This window comes from Synchiropus splendidus, chromosome 4 (assembly GCF_027744825.2).
Source record: "Synchiropus splendidus isolate RoL2022-P1 chromosome 4, RoL_Sspl_1.0, whole genome shotgun sequence".
Lineage (NCBI taxonomy): Eukaryota > Metazoa > Chordata > Actinopteri > Syngnathiformes > Callionymidae > Synchiropus > Synchiropus splendidus.
The window spans coordinates 10,807,926-10,834,646 of NC_071337.1; the positions used below are offsets into that span (position 1 = coordinate 10,807,926).

The window sequence follows — 26,721 nt, forward strand, 5'->3', positions numbered from 1 at the left end:
CCTCAGACGGAGCTCACACAGCCAAGCCGGGCTGTAGTTGCATGGGCCTACCCGGGGTAAAAAAAAAAAAAAAAAAGAAGAAAGAAAGGGAGAGAATCCAAAGAGGAGCGTGGTTTCTTGAAGGCTGAATCACGCCTTGCCTTTGTCCTCTGACCCCCCCTTGCTCAATTCCAGATCCCGTCCCCTATAACACACACCCACCGACGCGGCGACACCCCCTACTCCTCCGCCTCCAGCGGCCGCCTCCGCCGAAGCTGCTGCAGTCTGCGGGAATGGGGGGTCGGTTCGCGCACGCACCGACTACCAACTACCTGTGTGGCCCCGGCATGGACGATAGTGGACAGTGATGCGTTCGCGACCGCACTGACTGTCGGAGACGCCAGTGCCTCCTCAGCTTCTTGTCGGACATGTCGACTTTGCCACATATTACTGACCGCAAATAAGGTAAATAAAATCAAAGTGATTACTTTCCTTTAAAAAGACGTGCCAACAGTGGCATGACGCGTTGAATCATTTATTTTCACGCATTCTGCAATTAAAATAAGATTTATTTAAATATAGCAGGCAGCGCACAATATTATTATGCTTCACACTCTAGCACATTTTTTTTGCCTCGTGATATGTTTCTGTAGAGCTTCTGGGGTTGAAAAGTCACTTTATGGGTTTGTGAGAGATGCAGTGAAGCAGTGGGAGGCGAGGACAATGCAGGCGCAGACAGCCACGTGCTCTCCGAGTTGGTGTCGCTAACAACACAAACTTTATTTAAATAGGACAAATGGACAAGATCGCTGTTATGTTTCCACTCGCTGATGAAAGGTAGGCGCTTTATTCACCTGGGTTCACTTTAAATGCTGGCGTTTAGTTGCCTTTCGACGTCCTGGTCACTTGCACGGACGAGCACGGACTATCTTGGTTCTTCAGGCTGATTATTTACAAACTTTTTTTTTTCTCCTGTTAAGTGATGCTAACGTGTCGCTTAATTCACACGGGTTTTTAGCAAACCTTGCTAACCAGTAACCAGGCGAGGAGTGGACGTTGATACCGAGCGAGTTGCAGCTGGACGTTAACGTTGACATTCGTGATATTGACTTCCAGGAGAAAGATGACATGTCACGGTCCTTGTTTCTGTCTGTCGTGCAGGCATTGCGTGTGCCAACTCTTCCCTGCGAATATGACTTTGTGAGCAACTCTCTGGCTCGCCACCCTCGCCGGGATTCCCCCTCCGCTTTTCCGACCAGAAACACAATATATTCTGCAAAAATGGACAAAGACAGTCACGTCCATCAATATGAACCTGTGGCCGAAATTGGAGAAGGCGCTTATGGGAAAGTGTACAAAGCCAGAGATTTAAAGAACGGAGGGCGATTTGTTGCCTTAAAGAGAGTCCGAGTGCAGACGGAGGAGGAAGGGATGCCACTGTCAACCATCCGGGAGGTGGCGGTACTGAAGCAACTGGAGGCGTTCGAGCACCCCAATGTGGTCAGGTGAGCCATGACGCAGCAGCTCGCTCTCCTTCTGATCTCCACAGCGTGACACACGCCTCCTTCATGTACCTGACATGTTTTTTTTTTTTCTTTTCCTAAGTCCAAACTTCTTCCATGACCAGCTACTTCTGCAAATAGCTCCATCGCTATTGAGTTTGAAGTGTTTCTTTGGACTGCATTGCGGAATACCACCTAGTTTTTCTGCAAAAAACACAACAAATAAGGCCATCATTTGCATTATTTTTGCATTATTCAGAGACAAAACAATGTGCACCTTCTTGTCTAATGGAGTCAACAGTGATGTCCTATGGCTGGCATAGATTAGAACATAGTTATAATCTATTGTAATATGGATAAGGTTTACACGTATTGTGATCTGAATATTGCTTTAGTGACTCCTGCTTCACACCCAGCACCCAATTGGCATGAAAATGTTTCCATTATGTTATCAGCCAAGATAGCAAATGTATTCCTGCGGTGAATGTATGAGCATATCTCTAGGAACCTTTGGTAAACAGTTGCCTCTATGGGGACTTTGAAGAGGCTGATGTCAGCGACACCAAAGGAGGGGTGTCCACACTGGTCCACAAGGGGCTGTAGTGGACTGGTTTAGACACCCCGGGGTTAAAGCATTGGGGTTTTTTTAATTTCTTTTTTATACAGATTTCTCCTGTACTTCCTTCACTTAGTTCTCAATCTGCCCAGTCTTTCATTTGCACACACCGTTTTCGCATGAGTCACAGCAGTCCGACCTTGCTCCACAAGCACCTTATTTTGGAATATTGGGTGCCGTGGGACTGAAGGGGAAGTTCAAATGCATGTTGTTGTGACCTGGTGTGTGTTTTGCAGCCTCTAACAATTATTCCCCAGTGCATCAATGAATAATGGCCATGGTTTTATCTTAATGGAAACACATGGGCTTGTGCTCTGGCTGGGAGACAGACATGCTTCAGAGATTAAATGGTTTTGAATTGAATCACAGGGTGTGCGCAGTAAAAAAGTTCTTTAATCAAGTGAACATAGCAGAATGGATTTTGATTTAATCAGATTAGCATACACCCCTGATCTTGGACGTTGTGTTGTCTGCCTTCTGTATGACTCATGTCGACACCTGGATGTTGCTTGTAAGTACTGTTATTTATTCCATATGTTTGAGAGGCCTTACTGTACACCGACAAGCTGGCTGTTTAACCCTGGCGCTTCAAGAGGAGGCCCTCATCTCCCGTCTCCCATCATGAACCCATCGCCTCTTCAGCGACTCCATTGCTACGAGTGTTGGGCTGTTGGCAAAGGCACCTGAAGAAGAACTTCCACAAAGATACTACATTACTTTTGCACTTATCCATTGCAGTCATCAAGACACATTTCACTTTGAGGAAGTTGAAGCTCATTTTTACGTGTTAATTATTAAATAAATTCCGTACTAATCGAGCAATTTAAAATACTTCAAAAAACTGCTTGGCTGACTGGTGTGACACATTGATTTTCTGTCAAATATTTACCAGTGTTATCGTTGATGAAACATTTCTAGTTGCCTTCCACCATCCTCTTTATCATAGTGAAAGTGAGAGTTATGCCAGATTTGTGAACTCAAACAGCCTTTATCAGTTCATTGCTTTATACGATGAATAAAAGTTGCTGTCATATTTTATATAACAATGGATAATCAGTAACAAAACTTGCCAGAGCTCAATCAGACAGTTGTTATATGAAAATGTAATCAATGATGAGTTGGCACTTTCTCACTATAAAGGAACGGTTTTCCCATTCTACAGGGTTTAAGTAAAACAGAACTCCATGCACTTTCCAAAAGCAGTTTTGGAGCTGGATAGTTAACTGTTTGAATCAGAATCATAAAAACTTTATTAATCCCAAGGGATTTTTTTTTGTAACTTAACATGCTCCGTAAACGTATGTCAAATATAAAATGCAAAATACATTTTTTAACAGACAGTTAGTGAGTCTGGAAGGAGTCACTAGAATCCAACAATTTCAAAGTTAACTTTGTAAAACCCATTATTCCATGCACTATTTTCTGCTTTTCGATGATTTATGGAGCTAGAAACTAGGTTCATGCAATTGAAAGACTGACATATTGATTCTTTTCTTTCTCAGATTGTTCGATGTCTGCACCGTCTCTCGAACTGATCGTGAAACCAAACTTACTCTTGTGTTTGAGCACGTGGACCAAGACTTGACCACATACCTAGAGAAGGCCCCGGACCCTGGAGTACCGCCAGAGACCATCAAGGTAAGTAAATGTGCGATAATATTAATATTGACAATGACATGTGGCTCTGTTAAGTTTTTGTTGCATATCTATGGAAGAAATCTATTAGAAAATATGGCAATTCATGTGAAAAGTCAGTGAGCAACCTCAGCTGAAGAAGGTCTGAAAATCTGAATTCTGAAGATATAATTATAACACTGTGAGACTAATAAAGGCCATCTAATCTAATATACATGGAATAACAACAACACCACTCACAAGTGGTACAATTGTTTTGAGGCTAATTTCATTTTGAAATAACCACTGTAAACTCGAGATGTGAATCAATTGATCAAGTTCTCTGTGTTTCAATGTGTCACAAGTGTGGACATGACCAGAGCTGCACGGCTGATGGTGCTTCCCCAGATGTGCTTTGAGTGTTAAACCACATCTATGAATACCCAAGTGCACGTGCAAACTCCTGTAGCACGCCATCAGAGGAAAGGCAGCCAGTTAGCTGCCGGCCGTGATGAACGCCAGACATTTTAGAAACAAAAAAAACAAACAAAAATCTTTGTTGGTTTGATTCTTAATTTAAAGTTAACTTTAGTGTTCATGTGGCAGAGTGTCATGTGTCCATTGTACACTCCCATTGACATGTTACTCATGACTCTTCTATGGTGTTGCGTGTTGTGGCTGTGTGCATGGAGCTAAGATTATGATTAAGTCTATAAGTACCAATATGCAGAGTAGTTGCAAAATAAAAACACATTCAACCACAACCTCCATTTAAAAATTCTAGAAGGTTATTTGATGCCAAAAATGATCTGTGAAGTGTAATAGTGTTGAGTTACCCTTTTTCGAAAGGGTCGGAACTGGACGCGTCGCCACTTCCTTTCCTGAGTAACTGTTCCTCTTTATTTAGATCTTTCTCATAAACATTTCTTTCTTTTCAAATCTTTATCATGTTTCACCCTTAGGTCTCAGCTTAGTAGGATCATGTGCAATACTGGAAATGTTCAACTCAGTTTTCAAAAAGAAGGAGCCCTCCAGTCCAAGTGTCACATTTAAAAAAGGGGAACTTCTGGGCGTTTGAGTAGCAATCGCTTTTATAGCCTGGAGCCAAGTTAATGTTGGTTGCTATTGTAGTGACAACCTTTAACTTTGTGTTGCGTGCATGGAAGAGCTCACTCTCTGTCTGTAAGCACTTATAGACACATCAGCTGTTTCTTTGATGTATATGAATAGACCCAATGAAACATGGACATGAAAGGGTCCACATCCTAACATTCAATAATTTATGGATGTGTTTTGAATCACTGTCTATGTCTATTTGATAAGCGTCTCTGTTTTGTGGGACGCACTGGAGAAGATGGTTACAAATGATGTAAAAGTCATGTCCTCAACCAATTCATGGTTGGCATCCCTGGAAATATGTTGGAACATTGTGATAGGTCCTCGCATCCTCTCATGGATCTTATCAAAGCCATCTGGTATAATTTTGACCATCGTGGCTATCTTGGCAAGACTCTTTCCCTGGACATCATTAGATTTAAATAGAGCTGGCAGAGATGTTTTTGATTGTATTTTGAGTGGGTCTTGGTTTTAAAAATCTATTAATCTATCTGTATTTTCCTGTGCACGTCCTGATACTGATACCTAAAGGTTTTTTTTGAAGGCCCTGTGTGTAGAAGCCAGAATGTAAACATTAGTATTTTCAGTAATGCAGCAAGTTGAGGGTTCTTCTACTGTTTATATAATCAATTCTCTGAGAATCTCCTCCATATTTTAGCAAAGTTGGTAAAGATTTAATGGCCTCGATTCACAGATGAAATCAATGCGGCCATCCTCAGCCATCAGGAAAATGTGTACATTTATTACATATTCGTTTTTTAGATTGTGTGTTATTTCATTTTCCTGATCTGTCTGAAGTCACTAATCCACTTTTATTCATATCTAAGTAAAACCACTCAATGACCTGTGGTTTTGGAATCCACCTCCATTCCAAGCTATCGAACAGACATTGATTTATTTTGTATACAATTTCTTTTGTAGTTCTGAGAGTAGGTGACCATGTGAACTTTACCCTTCATTCTCCTATTGCTCACCAACATGTATGATTCGGGATTAAGAGAAGATAAAGACACATCCCAAAGACATTCTGGCATCCTTCCTCAATTTACACCCAGACACCCAACTTAAGGTCAGGCCTTCCTTTTACAACCCCCCCTTCCGCTGCCCCATTCAGACTTAAGACCCACCACATGGTCATTGATAAAAGAGGCCCTCATCCAGGAATCAAATGAGCTGGAAGGACATCAAGCGGCCAAGCTTCCCCAACCTCACTACTCCCTATTCGGCTGGACGCTTGGGTCTCACCCACCCTTCTCCGTCGCCATCGTTCAAGCTTCCACAGTTGTGTTCTCAGTAGCCCATAAAGGGGGAGGTTAATGAAGCATGGGTCGGGAATTACACTAACGCTAACCGGCAGATGTCCCATATTGTGCTTGGCTACAATAAACAATATGGCTGCCTCTGGTGCATTTGCATCAGAAAAGGTGGTGCGCTCGGAAAGCAGTGTTGTGACTGCATCATACCGAGGACATTCTTGCTCCCCCTGCCTTATTTGGATCAAGCCAATTGCCTTTTTTTTTCTTACGGCTGAGATGGATCTTAAGATTCACATTTGTCATTAATAGTTTTCACTATTTTGTTACTACCCATTTCAAACTTAAATATGTTTTTTTTATATGCTGAAATTGATGCCTTTTTTTTTTTTTTTTTTTAAATACAAACCAAACTTTGAAGCTAAAATGTGTCTTCCTTCTGTCTGAATGGTTACAAGGAAACCTCAGACTCGATATTTCACTAATACATACCAAGCTGTTGCTTATTGGAAGCACTGAAAGGTTCACAACTAGAAACACAAACACGATAATGGAGAAAAGGCCGCCACAGACATATTCTACTCGCTGTTGCTGCCAGACACGATAATGTCTACCAATCAAACAAACATAAACTTGAGATTGTTTGAGGGTTCAGGATAAGTATGGCAGGTATTACGAGTTACTCCGCATATCATATACAACCCGATTCATCCGAGTCACAGAAGCTTGATATAAATGACCAAGTTGGTGGTCGCATGATAAGCAGTGTACCATCCCACGAATGCATGAAGATGCAGCGATGATGTAGGTGAGAGCAAATGTTTACCCCTTTGCAATACTGTGAATGTTTTTGTTTGTAGACGTTTGCATATTCAATCATATGTCTCGTCACTTCATGCTGTTGAACATTTCCCTCAGCCACGTTCATTTAGGGAAATTGATACAAAAGGTGGGAGGGATCAAGCAAGACTGTGTGTTTGTATACAAGTTGCATCCAAGGTGGTGTTAATGAGCAAACCCCACAGAAAGGAAGCCCCGTGAAACAGCTATTTAAAGTGGAGAGGAACTGATGGGGTGTGCTATTGTGACAGCCCACCCACTCACAATAACCAACTGCCTTCCTGTGTCCAATGCTTGTGTCCGTCTCTCTTGCCCACTTTGCTGGGTCATGGTTGGATGATTATATAGAAAGGAGGGTTTGTTTTTGCCACCTGCTTTGAGGTCAACATACACTTGCTCTGTGCCATGGCGAGATTGAAAAGCAAAGATGCTCGCGTTTGATACTGACACGCTTTTGTGTCTCCATGGCTCTATATAATCTTTCACACCATTTCTTTTCGCATTGTGGGAACCAAGGCAGCAGACAGCAGACCACTGGTGGTTGCTGAGTTTCGACTTGAGTGTGTAGACCCGTCAGACTCACTCACTAGCTGGTTAGATAGTGACAAGAACCCATCAAATCGATTGAAAAGTTGATGTGCATTTGCATTGTCATTTTTTTTTGCTCATGTCATAGAGGAATGTCACGACGTAGTAACTTAATAACTGTATTTCTAACAATGTTGTTTTTCATGCGGCTTTTGCCATTAATGTCAACTTTGGATCTGTCGATGGATAAGCATGACACACCTGAATTAAAATTTAGCGATGGAAGACAGTACAAGAAAGAAATGTATGTAGACATCTCAGTATCATGAAATTAAAACAAAAACACTAAAAATATTTAGGTAAAAATGTTGATTGACAGGTTAAGAAAAATGGCTAAATGATGTTACATTTTGGCAGTTTGATTCCTCCAACTGTATTCAATGACCTCATTGAAATGTATTTTTGTTTTTCTAGACAAGCTGCATCACTATTCCTGGTTACTCTTTATTACATTTGCAAGACCTGTTTTGTTGTTCAGTTAGGAAAGAACAAGTCTAAGCTGGTCTAGCATGGCTCACTCTCGTTCACATCAGACTAGTTTCACTTGTGTTCCACGGACACTGCAGCCAGTTCTGAGGTCAGCTTTTGGACACAGAGGAAGAATGGGGCGCCAATTAACTGAAACAGGACAGCTGCTGAGACTCGGCGGTCCGTGCTTGCTCAGAGAGGGGCCGCCTTCTGCCTCTATCATTTGTGTGCGTGTCAGTTATCAAACATCTGCCACTATTGACAAGAAAAACCTCCCCAGTTAACTCTTTCCACACAGCCGTGTCTGCTGCCATTAGAGCTCACTGGTTACTGCGTCTTGTCATTCAAGCTTTTTATTGTTGCCAGCTCAACAGGATGAATGTGATGGGTCAGGAAACCACATGTTGGTCGCATTCAATGGACCTAAGGAGTTCTTCAACTACCCATAACTTTGTATATAGACTGCTCTTAATCGTTCCAATTACTGAATCGATTGCTAGTTATTACAACAGTTCATATTTATCGAAAAAAAAATCTTCATGTGACTATTAAATAGTTGGATTTCAACTGAAATAAAAATAAATAATAATAAATAAACAAATAATGTCCACAACAAACTTTCTAACCTATTTTTGTCAAACATGTGTTATAATTTCTGATTGTTATTCTCATAATTTTGTCACCTTGCAGGATATGATGTATCAGCTCCTCCAGGGTTTGGACTTCCTACACTCGCACAGAGTGGTCCACAGGGACCTGAAGCCTCAGAACATCCTGGTCACCAGTGGAGGACAAATCAAACTGGCAGACTTCGGTCTAGCTCGGATCTACAGCTTTCAGATGGCATTAACTTCAGTGGTGAGTTTTATTACTGATGCCCGGATCCATTGGTTCATATAGTGAAGGAATAAGACCCTTAAGCGCATCATCCTGTCACGAATTAAGCAATGTATTTTTTTTTTTTTTACAGACATTTTTGACCACTCCATTAAAACCCTTCATTACTGAAACTCACTCAACAAGACCTGCTTTACTGAACTTTAAGGAATTATAATCAACTTTTTATGTAAACTTGAACTGAGGACGTGTTATAATTCAAATTTTTATTTAGTAATATATATATATATTATGTGGTCAATCGTTTGATGCTAGTCGTTCCTAGTCATCCAGAGACTTTGACATGCCGCCGTGAATCGCACTGCGGCTCAAGAGAGTTGAATGAAAAGTGTCTAACGTGGTGGGTACTTACAGTGCATCCGTGGGTCATTCTGCAGCACTGGGGTTGATGATAACATTTCTCTGTGTAAAGTGAGAGCCGGGGCCCCTGGTGGCCCGTCTCAGGAATCCCTGAGTGGGATGGCACAGAGGAGGAGAGACGGGCACTCCTCCCTTCCCACTGTCGGTGCTTTGATGTCCCGCTGGTGAGCGCTGGCGTCTGATGACCAGATAATATCCAGTGACTGAATGGAGTCTTTGGAACACATTGAAATGTCGGGAGATGGGACTTGTAAGATTAAGGGGATGAGAATGTTCATCAACACTTTATTCCTTTCACATTAATCACATCTTCAGAACTAAAAATAGAATTCATTAATATATTATTTTTGCGAATGTCTGCTTGATTAAATCCAAAACAACACGTTTGATTTTAACAGCAAAATAATGTTATTATCATAACATTTAGATTTTGTCTTTTTGTCAAAGTTAAGGATGAATCCGGGCGAAGCCTCAGGGGAAGTAATAACCATGGAATTTGCATAATGTTACTCATTTAGATGATGGGGTTTTTGTGGCAAAGTTCACAGCTCTTTTTTTTGAATGAGTAGATCGGCTTATTATGTGTTTGGGAATTCACCTTGAGATGTATGAAACAGTCTCAGAAACTTGCTCACAGAAAAAGCCATCCACATTTCCTTCCTCCATACACACTCGTGTGGTGAAGTGAAACCAAAAGGTGGACTTTTTGGTGTCGGTTCATTTAATAAATCATCTGTGTAACTCTTGTAACACGTTTCTTGGGCAGAATCAAGTCACTGTTAAATGTCTTGCACGTGTTCACAAGCCGAGCAGATCGTTCCCCTTTGCCCTACAGTTGCACATTGAGTCAGTAAAATGTTGAATTTACTGGTATGGTGAGGAGGTTTTGCGAACTTCTTTTTGTGAAGCAACACCTCAGAGTTTCGGTCTGATTCATTTAGCGCTTCTACAATGACAATAGTCGACTGCTGATGTGTGTAACCAACATGTGTGACAGTTTGTGAATGTTTTATGTGATAAATGCTCTTCCCCTTCTGTCATGAATCTGCTTTCTCATTTCGCACACTGTATATGGTATGCCGTTTTCACATGAGACGTATTACCACATCTTATCATGTAGAAATCCCATTGAACACATTTTACCCTCCGTGGGAGACCGCCGGGGAGACCACACATTGGCTTGGTACTGAATTCTAGATGAGACCGCCCTTGGCTGTCCCTAGGGGTCTGTTGCTTTGTTGATGGTATTTTAATGACCCAGTCTTGCTGCGACCTCATTGTACTGGCTTGAGTGACAAGTTGTGTGGAGCTGATGGGCTCATCTTAAGTTACGAAAATAATCTGGGGTTCTGTTGCTCCAAAATCCTGAAAAACACATTAAATTTGTGATATTTAATTTGACTGTTTTCCGTTGTTAGTGTATCGGATCCTGTATTGCTGTGATGTGGGATTTTGCTGCCATTTATTCCCCTCATCAATCAAGTCACTGTGTTTGTGTCACATTAAGTGTGTCCACCAAAACTTAATATGGGCTTATTTGCAGGCATTTAGGAGCATGCCAATATTTGGGCCGTTATTTTTTTCTTTCCTTCTTTCATGGCAATTTGGCTTATCCGATATCACAATATCTCTCAAGAAGAGGACTTGTTTGGAGTCTATTTCGGGCTTATTCTGCTATTTCATTTTTGTATTGGTGGATTTCACGTGTGAAATCTGGTGATATGAAATTCAGTAAATCATATTCTATTCATTTTTCAACTGGCTTACAAAGTCCATGAAACGCTTGGAAATTCCCCACAGACCAGACTGCAAAGTATGAAATTGACTTCCTGTTGATATACGAATGTCCAATTATTGTTGGTGGTCATGTGATTTTGTTTTCTTCTTGGTTGGACGCAAATTGTTTTCAGTCGATGTGGGAAATGTTCTCGTAAGCTTCAGAATTTCCCTGCCAAAAAACGTTATTTTACAATGCATGTTGAAAGAAAGCTGTCTTTTAATCCACGCCATGCTGCAAAATGTCTGGTCGATAGATGAGAGATAAGCTCTAAGCTGTGATATTGATTTTTCCGTATCAAGTCTTATTTTATGTTCCACATTTTTTGCTTGTGAATGAATGAATTAAGTATCTTCAGAGGTGCATAGTTGTCTGTCAAGGAGTTGATTCTGATTTTTTTTTTTAGTGATATGCTGATCAGTGATATGAAATGAAAGCAAAAACCTGTACATGTCAACCAATGGCGATGTGTTGTTCCGCTGACCAGGAAGTAGAACAGACGTATCTTCGACCTGTTGACAAACATAGTCTTTCACGGATATAAATGTTCCACGCATTTCGAAGTTTCTCTGGCTCATAACATTTAAATAAGTATGGACGTCATCAGCCGGCGGCAGTTAGACGACCCATTCTATAAGGGGACCCCTTTGGTACCGCCACAAATTATGAATGTTTGAATGAATAGAAATAGTTTCCAACTTGTGGGCATTCAATTTTACAATTAATTATTAACTGCGTGATCTTGTTTTGTGCCACATGCTTCAGATTAAAGTAGTTTGGACTGGATCAAAGTGGCTTCATTTTTTTTTTTCTCCTGAAAGGCCTCCCACAGTGCATACAAGACTAATATTGCCATATCTTGAGTAACTTAAAAGAAATCGAATCCAGGTTTCCTGCAACCCTGTAGTCTAGGCGGCCAATTAAAACAAGTCCTTGATCTTTCTCCATCTGTATTTTCTTTGCTTCCTTGCCTTCCATCACTAATTGAAATGATTTTTGCTTTGAATAGTAATGTTTGATACGTTTTTTCCACATTACCGTTGAGGAAGGACTTAAGTCAGTGATGTTTAAAGATGAAGCAGGCAGTTTTGTCTCTGTATCTGCTCTTCTGCCAGACAATGTGTTTCTACTCTGGACAGATGGGGACCAAAGAGTCCAGGCATGGTGAGAGAGAGCTGCACGCAGGAGTGCACGTGCATTGCACTCTGGGAATGTTTAGATATCGCCTCAAACAGCTCCACGTGGGAAGAAGAGAAGTTCTCCTGCTTTGACTGACGCTGGCCTGAGAGAAATTTGAAGACCCCAGTTTGACACCCGTTGGCTTGCCCCAGACTCAAGTCATACATGCACCACGTTGCAAAATGATATCAATAATGTTCATATATGTTCTTTGACCAATGCAACTTTCAAAAGTTTGTGGCATCCTGATAATTAAATGCAATGGCTGTTATTCCTGCGCTTACGACAGCAACTGCATATCAAAGCATTGTATGTGCCAGCAATGTCCCGAGGAATAACGAAACGGGGGGGCAGAAAAAATTACAGCATATATCAGGAATTTTCCAGCTAATGATGTGCGGATGTGGTAGCACTGAGGAGAGCGAGCCACTGACTGTGCTGTCTTTGTTTCGCTTGCCCAGGGCCCCATGCTGCATTCCTCTACACTGTGCATACTTTGGCAACAGATGTAGTTCCATTTTTTTTCCTCGCTGTTTTACTGTATACAGTTTATGTGCTGGTATTGCAATTTTCTCCGTAGTCGGTTTCTGCATGAAACATTGCAATACTGTTCTGTATCATACACAGTAGTGGAGCTCGGTGCCCTTTTCAAGTGGTCTACCATCTCAGCTCGATAATGCCAAAGAAAATGATCATTACTTTCATCTCAAAAGTATCTCTGCAGTCTATTTGTTGTTTTTCTCTATCCAGCATTTTGCAATTATGGCTGCAGAAGTAAAGTTGTTAAGGTTAATAAAAGTATACTTATATATTTTCACTTCTTTTCCATAGCCGTCTTTGACAGTTATTTTTAAACAGCCTTTGTCTCTATCTGAAGGCCTTTCTCACCGGGACACAGGTACTGTTATTTCCTGAACTTAAATTGTTTATCGGCCAATGGCATGGCAGCAACTCGATGCGGTCTTTAGCCCTTTTGTCGCACTTCTGTCCCATTTAATTCACACGACAGTTTGCTGCAGTGTCGTAATGTGTCATTGTGAAAAAGGTTTACCATATCTCATCTGCTGATTAATCTGTGGTGAAGATGACTTGCTGTAGTTCAAACCGAGCGTCAGAATGAGGAAGAAAGGAGATTGAACGTGTCATGCTTGTTGCAGTCAGAAGGGCGGAGAGACTGGGTTTTTCTCGCACAACTGTCTCTTGGGTTAGCAGAGAATGGTCTGGGAAAAAAAGAGAAACTATCCACTGAGCAACAGTTGTGTTGACAAAAATGTCTTGTTAATGTCAGAGGTTATAGGGGAACGGACAGACTGGTTTGACATGTGAGAGGCTCCAGTAACTCAAATAGCTGTACGTTACATCTATGCACGATCCCATCTCTGAACGCATGTCAAACCCTGGCTAGATGGGCTCAGCAGCAGACTGGTGTCTCTTCTGAACTAGGAATGGTGGCTCAGTTTCTGCATTTAAACTCTACGATGATGAGTATGGCTCCATCCTACCTTGTCTCAACAGAACAGACTTGTGACAGTAGTGCGATGTTGTCACAAAGCTTCAATTGTCTCAGGCTGCTTCTTAATCATGACAATGGGTTCCCTTTACTTGAGTGACCTTCACAGTCAGTCTCAAGCCAACGGACCTCTTTTGGGTGTGGTGGAGCAAAACGGCATCACGTGAAATTTCCACCACCTGTTTGAATCCATGCTACAAAGAACAGAGGCGGTTTTGAAGACAAAAAGGTGGAGCAAATAAAGCAGCGGATTAATGTATATTATATTTACAAATGGCCATTCAGGCTTTCCAATAAACTAAACCAAATGTGATGCTGATGTTCATTCAACCATCAAATACAGGAGCCTACAGGGACATTTTCCTGTTCGTGGTATTTTAACATCTTATTTTCTCTCAAGCACCAGTTTCCATATAGCGGGCTTACGTTTATGGTTTGAATTAGAAATGAACAAGGGAAATTTGTGACCTTAGCCTCGGCTATATTTCTCTAACCATAAAGTCCTTATGCACCTTGAACAAGTCCTGTACATTGAATTGTTATAATTGGCTACTAGGCTTCCTAGTTTCTCCTAAAAAGAGTATTTATTTCTACCTGTGGGGCTTCCAGAGTGCTCATCTGTGAGAGCATGTAGGCGAGACGGCATGTCTGTGTGTGCACTTTCATCCTGTACTTCCTCAGCGAGAGGGAATGTAAATATGGGAACATGGCCAAGCTTAAGCAGTCTCATTGCAGCCTCGAGCACCAGCTTGGTTATCTCCACTCTAGTCTGCCAACTTTCAGCTGTTCATTCTTTACTTTAATGATGCAGGAACAGTTGGATCTTTCACTTACTGATAATTGATTTTTCTTTTCAGACCTCGTTGTTACATCCGAGTATTACTGTTAACTAAAGCGTGCGTGCGTGCGTGCGTGCGTGCGTGTGTGTGTACATACATATACATACACACACACACATATATATATATATTTTTTTTTTCTTAATAATGCTTTATATGCATGAAAATAAATCCAGTTAAAATAACAACTAAAAAAATAATTTAGTCATACTAAAATCAAGTACAAGCTGCCGATAATATGCACACGTTTGGCGACGCACACACGTAATCCATTTAAAAGCAGGTGCACCGTCAGTCACGTGCTTGTGCTCACACATACACAAAGATTCGCGGTTTCAATCTTTGTTTTCGTTCTTTATGTTGCTCGCACACTTTGCCACTGGCTATGTGCCAGATGAGGCAAGTCTAACAGGCTTGGAGGTCCAGTCCAGGAGGTCCAATGTGCTCCTTTGGGGCAGAAGAAGTCATTTCCTCCCTTAAGCAGAGTGCAAAGGAAAGCAAATGAGTGACAGTGGAGCAGGACAGTGTTGGTGGTGAGGGGGAGGATGCTCTCAGCAGAATGGAATTTTCAGAATGTCGGCCTTTAATCTGGAGTCAGCCTCCACACTCTCAGGCCAATCTTACATTTGTGCTCCCTGCTTTATCTGACCCCGGTCTTTATTGTTGACATGTGGCAAGCAATAAAGGTATCCAATTTAAAAATGTACAAAAACACTTATCCTTGTTACCTAAGACAAAATCACTCACATGCTTTGCTCTTCCATGTCTAACATGCGTATGCAAGACGTGAAGTAGATTTAATCTATAACAAATCTGGATGAGCGGGACAGGTTAAAATGTCATGACAACAATCATCTATTACCAGGACTGATCATAAAATGTTTTTTTTTTGGCCACAGTTTAGTTGATTTATTTTATTTGTAGACTTGAACTGTAGTGACATTAGTTCTTTGAGCAACAGTAACTTTTTGGTGAATAAAAGTTTTAGTTTGCTGACAGTTCTATTGTATCCATATGGACGCAGGTGAAAGACTGACCTACACAATTGAATTATTTTGAGACAGCAGTTGATGAGCTTCTTGAAATTTAAGTCCAGCAGATCAAAGATATGCGAGTTTTAAAATCATAGGAAGCAGTGGAATTTCAGCTGACGATAAGATCCAGTGTGGATGTCTTGAGACGTTCACATGTTGGGACTCTCTTTGGTGGAATCCTGCACTGACTTGTGCAGTCGCAGGCAAGTTCGTGCACACAAACCCCCATAACGGAACCCAATTTCGAAGCATGGAAAGTCAGCCTTATGATTGGAGCTATCGGATCATGGAGTCTTTTGCCTTCTCTCCGTCGTCCGTCTTATCCCATAGCGGTCTCAATAGGCCAACTAAACCCAAACTGAATGGTGCAGGATTCTGCGTCCGGCTTCTGCTGAGCATTTGTCTGTTACAGGAGCACTGTGTGGCTCTAATCTGAGATGCTGTTAACGTGTGATTTCTGAGGCTGGTGACTCAGATGATCTTATCCTTGGCAGCAGAGGCGGCTCGTGGTTGTCCTTTCCTGGGGTGGTCCCCTTGGGGGCCAGTTTTGTTGTAGTGCAGGCTGGTTTGGTGACTGCACTCAGACAAATTCAAAGTTTTGCAAATTCCTATGCTGACTGACCTATATTTCCTTTAGTAATGATAATTCTATCGTGTTTTGTCTTTATTATGCATCGCCAGTGTCAAAGGTAGTAAAGCCTAGGCAACATGAATGAAAATGTGTCAAAACATTTGAATGGTAGTGTACAAGAATCTCAATGAAATAAACACGAATGGAAAAATAAATCACATGACAATCATTAACACTGTTGAGAGAGTGTTTCTAAAGATGCACTGCTACATGAGCAGGTGTTACCACCTTCTATCTCTTTGGTGTGAATTTTCACCTATCATACAGCGTTGATGAAAGCGGATATCCTTCAAGGTCTGTGGTTCTTCCTAGAAGGCCTGGTTTATCTGAGATCTGCATGCTCTTTAGCAAACCTGACTCAACATGCAGTTCATTTCTGCTTCCATTTTTTTTCTTTTCAAATGTTAATTGTTTATTAATTTCTGTTTTTTATTTATTTGTACCAAGGAAAGACAAGAGAGTGCAGTTTACTGCTGGAATTATGCTAATATTGTTGGTATTATGTGCTTCAAAAACTCATTCATGTCTGCTCTGTATCTTGTTTTTTGCTGTTGCAGTGCTGATGCACATGTATTACTGTTACATAAATTACCTTGGGGTCCACTTAACTTCATCATCTTGAGACTTCACTGGAATTAATTAGCTCTCAATTCTTTGAAAAATAACTTCCATTCATGATTTCTTTTTCTTTTTGTGGTTTCTCTTATGAATGGCCTATGGGGTTTTTTGTATTCAGTCATATGGCAGGGTTTGTGAGGACAGCTAGCATCAACTTCCTCCTGGTTTCCACTAAAGCAGGAAACAGGAGATGAGAAAGCATTTGTGCATCTGTAAAATGCAGCCGCCGTTTCTAATAATAGCATCATTCACTGTAGATAGAAATGTCAGTCTGCAGCACAACTTAACCCCCAAAAAGTTTATGATTTTTAACCCCTTTCCTGCCGCAACAGAATATATTCATTCAATCCTGCCTTGTTGTATTTAGAAGCTGTTATGAAAAATCTCACTCTTATAATGGGTTTAATTTGACCATAATGCAAAAAAATAATAAATTAACAGCATATATATACATATATATTTATCAGCATATCGACTGACTGCAGCTGAAAACAGTTCTGTCCCTTTGGCCTGAGAAATTCCCTTCCTCTTTAGGAACTGGGTTTTCCGTGTGGAAACCAAATGGTCAACAATAACCAAATGTTGTTCCAGTTCCCTGGACGCATTCTTGACAATGTTAGCTGTAGTTCTGCTTTAACTGTATGTTAAGGATGTGACAACTTTACAATTGATACCTTAAAGTGAATTGCTTTGTGCTGGTGTATAATGCTTTTTTAATTATTTTTTATTTACTTATTATTTAGTTTTTGATCAACACCACTTTTTATATATGTATGGAAATCTGATTATATTCTTTAGATCCATGACTGGATTTTCTTAGCATACAGAGGAAACTTTAGTGGATGTGTAAAATGGCTGTTTGTATTAATAAAATACTGAGTTAGACAAAAATGACTGAAGGTTTTAGTTGCTGAAGCAAACTCTTATTTTTGCAGCATATTGTCTTCATAAGTCATTCCCCTTGAAAGTAAAACTGCTTCAGTTAAAATGGGCATGTATAGTTAAATGCACATCACATTCAAGATTTGTGGGAATAACTTTCCAGAAATGCTCACAGAATGAAAGCCCTTTTTCTTTAAAGGCCTCAGTTCTGAGTGAGCAACTGCTGCTGTGCCAGACGAAGGAACTGTAGCCACAAACTGTAGAAGAAATCTGCAGTTGAGGAAAGCACCTGGAACCAGTCCACTCTTCGTAGGGGTCACTGAGTTTTGTCTGGAAGCTTTCCCTACTGTAACAATGTTGCTGCTTTTCCTGCTGGTTATAACTGTACACACACTGTTTCATGGCTCCCAAAAAAGCGACGACATTAAATGCCCTGGCTCTAATAATATTGGGGCAACTAGTCGGATTGAGACATCTGTTCTATCATAGCGTCAAGTTTATATTGTAACTGAAGTATAGTTCCTGCCTGTAATTATTTTCATGTCTTGTTTTATTTTGAAAAGCAGAATTATAGTTGTTTTCAAAATATAAGTGAGTCATTTTCAGTGTTACCGCTACTTAAATCTATGGTTGTTAACACATGTGCTTGTATTTTGTCAATAGATTCATCTAAATATTCAATGTCTTTTCTTCTTTTAGGTGGTGACTCTATGGTACCGAGCTCCAGAGGTGCTCCTTCAGTCCAGTTATGCGACACCAGTAGATCTATGGAGTGTGGGCTGCATTTTTGCAGAAATGTTCAGGAGAAGGTGAGATGAAAATCCAATATTTTTCAAAGGTTTCTCACTCAGAATATTTAAAATTATTTTTAAATTTGCCTCAAGTGACTATATGAGTTATATGGCGGATCCATATTAAGTCTACTTGAGTGATTATTTATTATTATTCTTACTCTGTTTTTTAATATCCTCTTTGTTTATTGTGTAGCTGCATGACAGTCAGTATCACTGTCTGGGCTTCATGATAAGTGCATTTATCATGAAGCCCAACGGTTAGTTTCAGGTTGTCTGTATTATTTAAATACTTCATTCGAACATTCTTTACCCACATAGCAGCTGTCAGATGCATAGTGTGCTGCAATCACTTTTCAGTTAGCTTATCAAGCGTTTACAGTAATGACAGTCATCTCTGTGTGCTCGCTGCATGCTTGTCTGGATTCCACTTCTTAGAATGAGTATTTGTCAGTTTGTGGTCTAACGAGCTTCAGACACCGTACTAATAACGGACCCTTTTGTAGCTATTATACTGTATCTCTTCTCAGCATTAATGTGTGCGTGTGGTCTTTGGGCTTTCATCTTTTAAGCAGTTGTATCTTTCAAGCAATCTAGTTTTTGTTTAATTTTAGCAGGTTGTTTGGCTTGTGTCAGCCTCCCGTGGCAGGTCTTGCTCAAGAGAGCAGAGTCTCACTTGGTTTCCTTCCCTAACCGTCGTCAAACCCCAAAACGCACATCCAACTGCTTTCACCCTCCATAAAGAATTATTGTAGAATTATGAAGATAGATGATTGTTCAAGACGACTTTCAACATGTATGTGAGAGTGTATGTAGTTGAGATCCGTTGATAGAGGCTCATTTATAAAAAATGGCATTATTTAAATTCACTTTCAAGTATAAAGCCTTTTGACCAATAATAAGCTTTTTTTCTGTATTATGAAGTTATTATTGACCCCTTTTACCTAATGCTGATGATGATCAGTTAAAGAAAAAAAAAATAATAATAATAATAGACAAATAATAAAAATAACACTATCAGTCGGAATTTTTAGAATCATGTTACTACTTATTACTACACGATCTACTTATTACTAGGGTAATAAGTAGACTTATTACTAGGGTAATAAGTAGACCAAAAGGATTATATATAATTTTAAAAGAAAGTAGACTGCAACATTCTATGCTACGAGGGCATACCTGACAGTAATTCAAGTAAGACGCTCATGCAGTCAAGCAGCTATTTTATAGATTGGTATTGGAGATGCTGTGATGAAGTTCCTACCCTGTTTGTTGTTGCAATCCTTCCAACTTGTCTAACAGGTAAAACTTTATTCTTTTTTAAATATTCATATGGCTTTCATGAGCAAATTCACTGTCATACGTAAAGTTCACGCTTTAAGACACGGGTAAACTGATTCAAGCAATATGCTGTTCTTACTGTGCCTTCATGGACTACTGACAAAACAAAGAGCTCATGTACAGTGTAAATAACCTTTCTACGGACAAGAGAGAGACACCTGAACTGCGTTCATCTGGAGTGTCTGGTGTTGGCTGCTCTTTGTGTGCAACGTGTGTCTTTCTTGTTCAGGTTTGCACAACTGCCTTTGAAAAAGCACTGATGTGTAAATACTTTTTTCACAATCTGGCCCATTTCCAAGTTAGCCTGAAGGCAGAAGGTTCAGAGGTGTGCAGGCCGAGGAGAACATACACTTGAGCACACACTCTCTCCCTATGTAGGCGATTAGATGGCTTTTAAAAGCCACCTGTTGGAGATTAAAGGGCACCTGGGAGAAGAAGGGAAAGAAAGCACACGTTTGATTGAGACTCAAGGAGGTTTCTGCCTGTTTTCTGTTTCAATTCAATGTTGGCGATTGTTGACGGCTCAGCCACTGTGATTTACTTGCCTTTGTTGAGTTGTTTAGGGTCACCTTAAATCAAAGCGTGGGCTTCAGGTGTTACATTTCCAGACTCAGTTTCATATAAATATTGTCTATTTGTTGTTTCCATAAGTCTCTGACATAGATTCACAGCTTGGGGTTGAAGGAATGTAAAAGGTTTTAGTTCTGAAGTGAATTGCCATGTAATAAAGTCTGAGACCTGAAGCTTCATCTCTGCTTTCCTGCAGTTGCTTCTTCTCTTTTATGGCATCTGAACTCCAGTATTGCAGCGTTATCTGTCTCGACTCAGGAAGTTCCTGAATAGGAATAGGCAGTTGATAAATCTGGACAGACTTGTTTGGATTCGATATGATGAACTGCTGACTGTGAGCCTCGTGGGTTCACTCTAGGACACCACATTTGGCTTCACACTGTTTGGCGGTTCGTCCTCCACCAGCAGCAGTTATAGCCTCTCTCCATATCAGTCTGTGAGAAGCTTAACCTAAAGATAAGAGGCCTACCATTGGACGGCCTTACTTTCCTGTTGCTTTCGAGGAACAGTTGCTTTTTGGACAGATCATAGTGATTAACCAAAAAGCTGTGAAATGTTTCTTTAAAATGAGAGCTAAATTAAATTATTCACACCTTCAGAAGTGTTGGTGGCTTGTAATTTAAGCACCACACAATTCAACACCTCATAAAAACACGTTGCCTTTTAAACATCTGTGTGGCAGTATTTCTTAAGCTCACAAAACTGTCTTGGTTGCATCAGTATTTAGTGGTCTTTCCCTTATTTGTAGTTTTTTTATGTTTGTGTATTGGTTAGGCAAAAACATTTTTATGTCCCTTTAATAAATGCAACTTATTCAGTAAACAAAGAGTATATTGCATAACCGGCAGAAAAAGAGTGGTCATTCAATTTAGCTAAATCTGTTGACACCCTCTGGAAGCCCCGCCCTTCCCTCTTAAAGAGTTCAGTAATGAATACTTTGTTGTCAAAGGAATGTGCGCAAACATACAAGTCTGCATTTGCATGGATGGAATGGCAGAACTGTGAGTCATGGCTCAAGTCAATACAGTAGAGAAACGCCTGCAAGTTGACTTTTCTCCCATCAAAAAGTCTGAATGTGTTGTGTTAATGCTCCAGAACTCCAGCCCCAGATCCTTGTTGACTTTCTCACGGTGTGGAACTTCAAACGATTCTCCAGTCAACTGATAAATTGCCAAAAACACACAGCGTTAAGTCCTGCAACAAAACAGAGACACACGACGAGAGTCTGCCTTGGCCGTGACGCTTCTATCCAACATGTTTTTATTTGTTTGTTTGCTCCATTTCCCACTTAAAGTTGCTCTTTCATGTGCAACCGCATGCATGCACACACACTGAAACACATTCCAGAGGTTGTGATGGAATGTGGGTCGTAGGAGTGTTAACAGTAAGGGAAACGTGACTCAGCTGATGGTCCAGACACACAGAATCTCCTTCTGCCGCTGATGTATGTTTGAAAATGTAACATTTAGAGACAGTCTCTGAATTCAACTGCTTCATTTAACCTCAACTGTTCCCTGTGCATGTCTTAACTGTACATAGTGTTTTTTTCTAATACTTGTACAACTTTCAAACTGACTTAAAATTGAACTTTACGGTAGGCAAATTTTTCACCTTCTTTAACAACAGTCAGAACAGGTTTGGTCTGCTCCAGAGTTCCTCTGACCCAGCATAGTTCCAAACCATGAGGGACCTCTTGTGGTCTTCCTTCCATGACAAGAAGTCACAGGGAGGATTGCCTCAGCAATGAACGACCGTTTGACAGTTGAAGCTGCTGCTGAATAATTGAGTTCTGCATCAGGGATACGAGTCATGTGACTTTCTGCGTTAAAATGTGCTAATACCCCCTGGGTGACGAATTTCCTGATGTCTCACTTTATAGGAAAGTGTGGGTGTTCAGCTATGCAGCGCTTTCCTGCTCACTGGGAAAATACAGAAAGTCAATAGCGTCTGAATGGACCTTTGCTTGAAAACAGAACACACACAAACACATGTTTGTGACACACTGTATAACATTGACATCTGCTGGTGACGGATCCATTGGTCAATTTTGTTTTTCAGTGCCCTCAATGAATAAGCATACACGACATCTGAGGACTAATAATTTGACGTAGCATTATTTTTATTTAATATTTTTAAGGAAATGGAAGATAAAGATAAAACTGGTCCCTCAGCTGTTTTTGTTGAACCTGCATTTTTCACATCATACATGCTTATATACACATATGATACAAATCATTTTCTGTTAAGAGGGTTGAATTCACAAGACCTATAAGATGGTGCTGCTTGGTTTGCTTCATCATTGTTAGTCAAGTAGGTTTCATCTTGTCGGAGTTTTTTTCCAACCCCAGTAGAAATACAGAATTAAATCTGTCCGCAGACATGCAAATGTAAACAGGATAATAATCCCATGTGAAACGAGAAGTGCACTTGTGAGGGAAGTCTGCCGTTAAGCTGCTTGTTTCTACTTGTTTCAAAGTTAAAGCAGGTGGCAGTCACGTTACTGTTCACATTACTTACTTTCTAACTCAGTGATGTACTGGACGAGTACAGTGTTTTTTACAGTGTGTGTACAGTCAGATTTGTCTGAGTTGTAGTCGTCATTCCCAGGATAAGCTGGTCCAGTCTGTTTGAGACAAAAGTTCCTAATAAATTTGCTACTTTTCCATAGCTTAAGTTGCCCGACGGACACATCTAGTGGAGCATCAGAATTAGGTAATATGTTAAGCTCATGACTGCAGACCAGACATGAGGATAAGTGCCTTCATCGGCATCCGAAGTTAAGTGTTCAGACAAAACTGGCATCATGGCAAAATATGGAGAGTAGACATCCCGATAACCTTCTTTGGCTAGATGAATAAAATGGTCATCATGTTGTCACAACTGTGTTTGCAAACAGACCAACTTATTTTCACACGCTGAGACAGCAGATATTTTGCTCATCCTTTTTGAAATGTGCTTGCTTTGCTGGTTTGATCATAAACCAGTGGCTCCACAACTTCCCTAACTGCAGCACATGAATGAAACACGATCGCATAAATACATAATGACCAATAACTTTCTAACCCATGTCACCATTAGGTTACATGTCACTTGTATTCAAAGCATTGTCCTCGTCATTTACCTTCTGTCTATCATAAAATACACATTTTTAAACTCTGTTTAATATTACAAGATAATAACCTGTAATAAACAGTTAGCTTTGTTTGTTTAAAGTCCGTTTCATGAGGGTCATGTACCTTTCTGTCCTGTTCATTCTGGGGTGCAGCAGCAGTAAAACACAAATGAGCCAGTTTCAAAAGAGAGCAGAAATAGATCACATTGAACTCGTGTGTGGTTTCTCTACTTTGCAATGTGGCTATTATGCCCATGACTCGCATAAATGTTTAAGCAGCAGACTTGATCCCCAACTTCCTCTTTTCCAGACCTCTGTTTCGTGGGAACTCGGATGTCGATCAGCTGCGGAAAATTTTTGAGTGAGTGCACGATCCAAATCTTTTTTTTTTCACAGGAACCCACATAATTGTTGACTCATCAGAACTTTTGGGCATTAATGCCGACAGCTGAATGTAGCTGACTGTTTTTTGTTTTTTTTTCTTCATCGTTGCAGTGTTGTTGGTGTACCTCCAGCAGAAGAATGGCCACAGGAAGTGGCCCTCCCACAGAGTGCCTTCACCCCTGTGATCCCAAAGCCAATAGAAGACTTGATTCCAGACATGGATGAGCAGGGGCGGACTCTCTTATTGGTAATCTTCCGTGTTCTTCTTTATTTTTGTTTTGTGTATTCATTTATTTATTTAATGTTAGTTTTCAATCATTTGTGATTGGAAATATGCCTGTTTTTTCACAATTTAACTTTGCAAATTCAAGTCACATTTGCTGAATACCATTTAAAATTCTTATTTTGGTCTGTTAATGTGCACAGACTTTCATTTGAATAATTCATACAACATAGCAATTTTGCCTAGTGGTGCGCCACCATCATTTTCAGTGGAAACCCTGAATAATTATTGTAAATACTGGTCATGTTTAAACCATTAAAATGGTGGGAAAGAGGGAAGTGGTGCATGTGATTATCCGCTAAACTTTTTTGGACAGTGATCAATGCCTCGACTCCATTTTTCACATCATGTATTCATTGTTTTTTCTCCTCTCTTTGCAGCAATTCCTTGCCTTCAACCCCTCCCGGAGGATATCTGCCTTCGCTGCGCTGAGCCACGACTACTTCCAAAGCGTGGACAGCCACAGTCGAAGCGTGTACGCAGCACAGCCCATCCTCTGCAACAAGCCCACTATTGAAGAGCGGTCTGCGTGATGGGCTCCTTTTAAAGAGTTGATTTAGAGTTCACTCAGTCCATCCGCAGAGTTTGCTGCCTGATAAAAGAATCAATTCAAGATGCTGCCTGAAGCCGATATATTTAGACTTGCATGAATGAAAGGAGAGTGCTTGGTCAGAACCTTCCTCTGACTTGGGTATTATAATGTGTAAATGTAAGAATGACTCCGCCCCTTTGGGTGGTCCACTTGGCAGCAATTTTAGAATCACTGTCGATGAGTCTGTTTATTCAGTTACAAAATTGTTTTTCAATGCAAACGCCTTCTGAGACATTCAGAAAGGATGGATGGTTGATTCACTCTGACGTACCCATAAACGCGCACGGACCCTCAAGTCCCTCCATGATTTCGTGGTAATTGCTGCTTTTAGGTTGTTGAAATGGAATGTTTTAACAATGCAAAGACTCTTGCGACTTCCCCTGAGATCGCAAGACCGACTCGATCACCTCCTGGCTAAGAGGGAAGATTTTGGGGGCGTCAAGAGGGACATCGCCTTTGGGTTTGCTTGCTCCGCTAATCTTTACAGCACAATGACTGATATGGACTCCTTAAAGTGTGTGCACTGCCGCTGACATCCACACACTTGCGTCTTCAGTCAAGACAACAGAGGCACCTCTCAGCCACTCACTGCCTTCGTCATTATTTTATTGATCTCTGTTTGTGTTTGGTGCCACACTGAGGATGTGCTGAGTCACTGCGGACCAGTAGCAGGATTCTAGTGGTAGTTGAGACTCAACACTTTCCAGCACATTCCAGGCTACCAACATGAGGAGCTTACACGGCTGCTAAATAAACAGTAAATGCATGGATGTTTGTCACCACAACGATTATATTGACTATCCACATTGTACACAGGCTTGAAGAAATGGAGGAGCACTGTCGCTGTTGCAGACGTGGTCCACCCTTCTGTAATGAATTGTAACATTGGCAAGTCTTATATGCATGTTTGCTGCAGCTCATGCCTCTTAGAAACCGGGCCTTTTTATATCCGTACACCAGCTTTTTAGCCTCCTGTCTTAGGGTAGTTTGACGACGCAAGGGTCATATAACTGATAGGCATTGAGGTTGTGCAGAACCTAGGTGTAAAACAAGCAGCAAGTGCGACGTGTAGAGTTATTAGACGGGCAATGGAATGTCGAATGGTGAGAGTATTTTGTCTGATTCTGGTTCCGATGGGTAGCTCAAGTCAGATTTGAGTGATGATTTTTCTTTTGAATGAAATGCACATTTATTTTTGTACAGCTTTTTTCAGCCGCATTTATTTTAAAGAAATGTTCCATTGTTTTTTTGTTTTGTTTTTTTATATTTAACCTGCAGATAAAAATCAAGTCGAGCGGGGTTTATTTTTCCTATCGTGGTTCTTTCAGAACAATAACACCTTGTTTACACACTGGTTTACCTTTTCCTACAGGTAGTGCTGCTAGCACACAAACACACACACTTTCTCAGGTTCTTTTTCATGGACGTCCATACTTTTCAGACAGTTTGCACAATCTTGGGCTACTAACTGACTACACCACAACTCATTCAGGTTTCTGTCGTCTTGCACCGTGATCAGACCATTGATCATTTCTCTGTTTCTTCCTTGGCATTCTTCATCTTACTGTTGTCTCCAATAACTGTTTGTATTTGCCACAAGTGTCTTTTGTCTGCCGGACCGTAGGCAAATTATACTTGTACAAATAATTCACCAACTCAAATAGGCTTGTGTATTTTATGGTGTATAATATTGGTTCTTTTACATGTCGAGTACAATAAAATCTTGCTTTGATGAATTGATACAATTATGTGCCATTTTGAGTCCACTGGTGAGCTCTGCTGTTGTTTGCTTTGAAACCAAGTTCATCAACACAAATCCGAACCATGTCACATTTGTGTACATCGTATGAAAATGTATTGTTTATTCTGTTTCACCAGTCAAATAAAACTTTTACGCCATTTCTGTGTATCCAGCTCATGTATTGTCGACTGCTGAGTTTCAGCT

At 40.6% G+C, this 26,721-nt stretch overlaps 1 protein-coding gene across 2 annotated transcripts; it reads left to right on the forward strand.

The window, feature by feature from the left end:
* On the forward strand, positions 1-26,665 carry cdk6 (cyclin-dependent kinase 6). 2 transcript variants are annotated; one of them, XM_053863647.1, is made up of 8 exons: positions 1-444; positions 1,141-1,484; positions 3,600-3,735; positions 8,667-8,834; positions 18,403-18,512; positions 23,828-23,878; positions 24,013-24,148; positions 24,565-26,665. In XM_053863647.1, exons 2-8 carry the CDS (start codon positions 1,261-1,263, stop codon positions 24,715-24,717), a joined length of 978 nt encoding a protein of 325 aa, XP_053719622.1. In that variant the 5' UTR covers positions 1-444; positions 1,141-1,260; the 3' UTR covers positions 24,718-26,665. The 2 variants fall into 2 exon arrangements, with proteins under 2 accessions (XP_053719622.1, XP_053719623.1); XM_053863648.1 differs by lacking the exon at positions 1-444 and adding an exon at positions 547-816.
* The last annotated feature ends 56 nt before the right edge of the window (positions 26,666-26,721 follow it).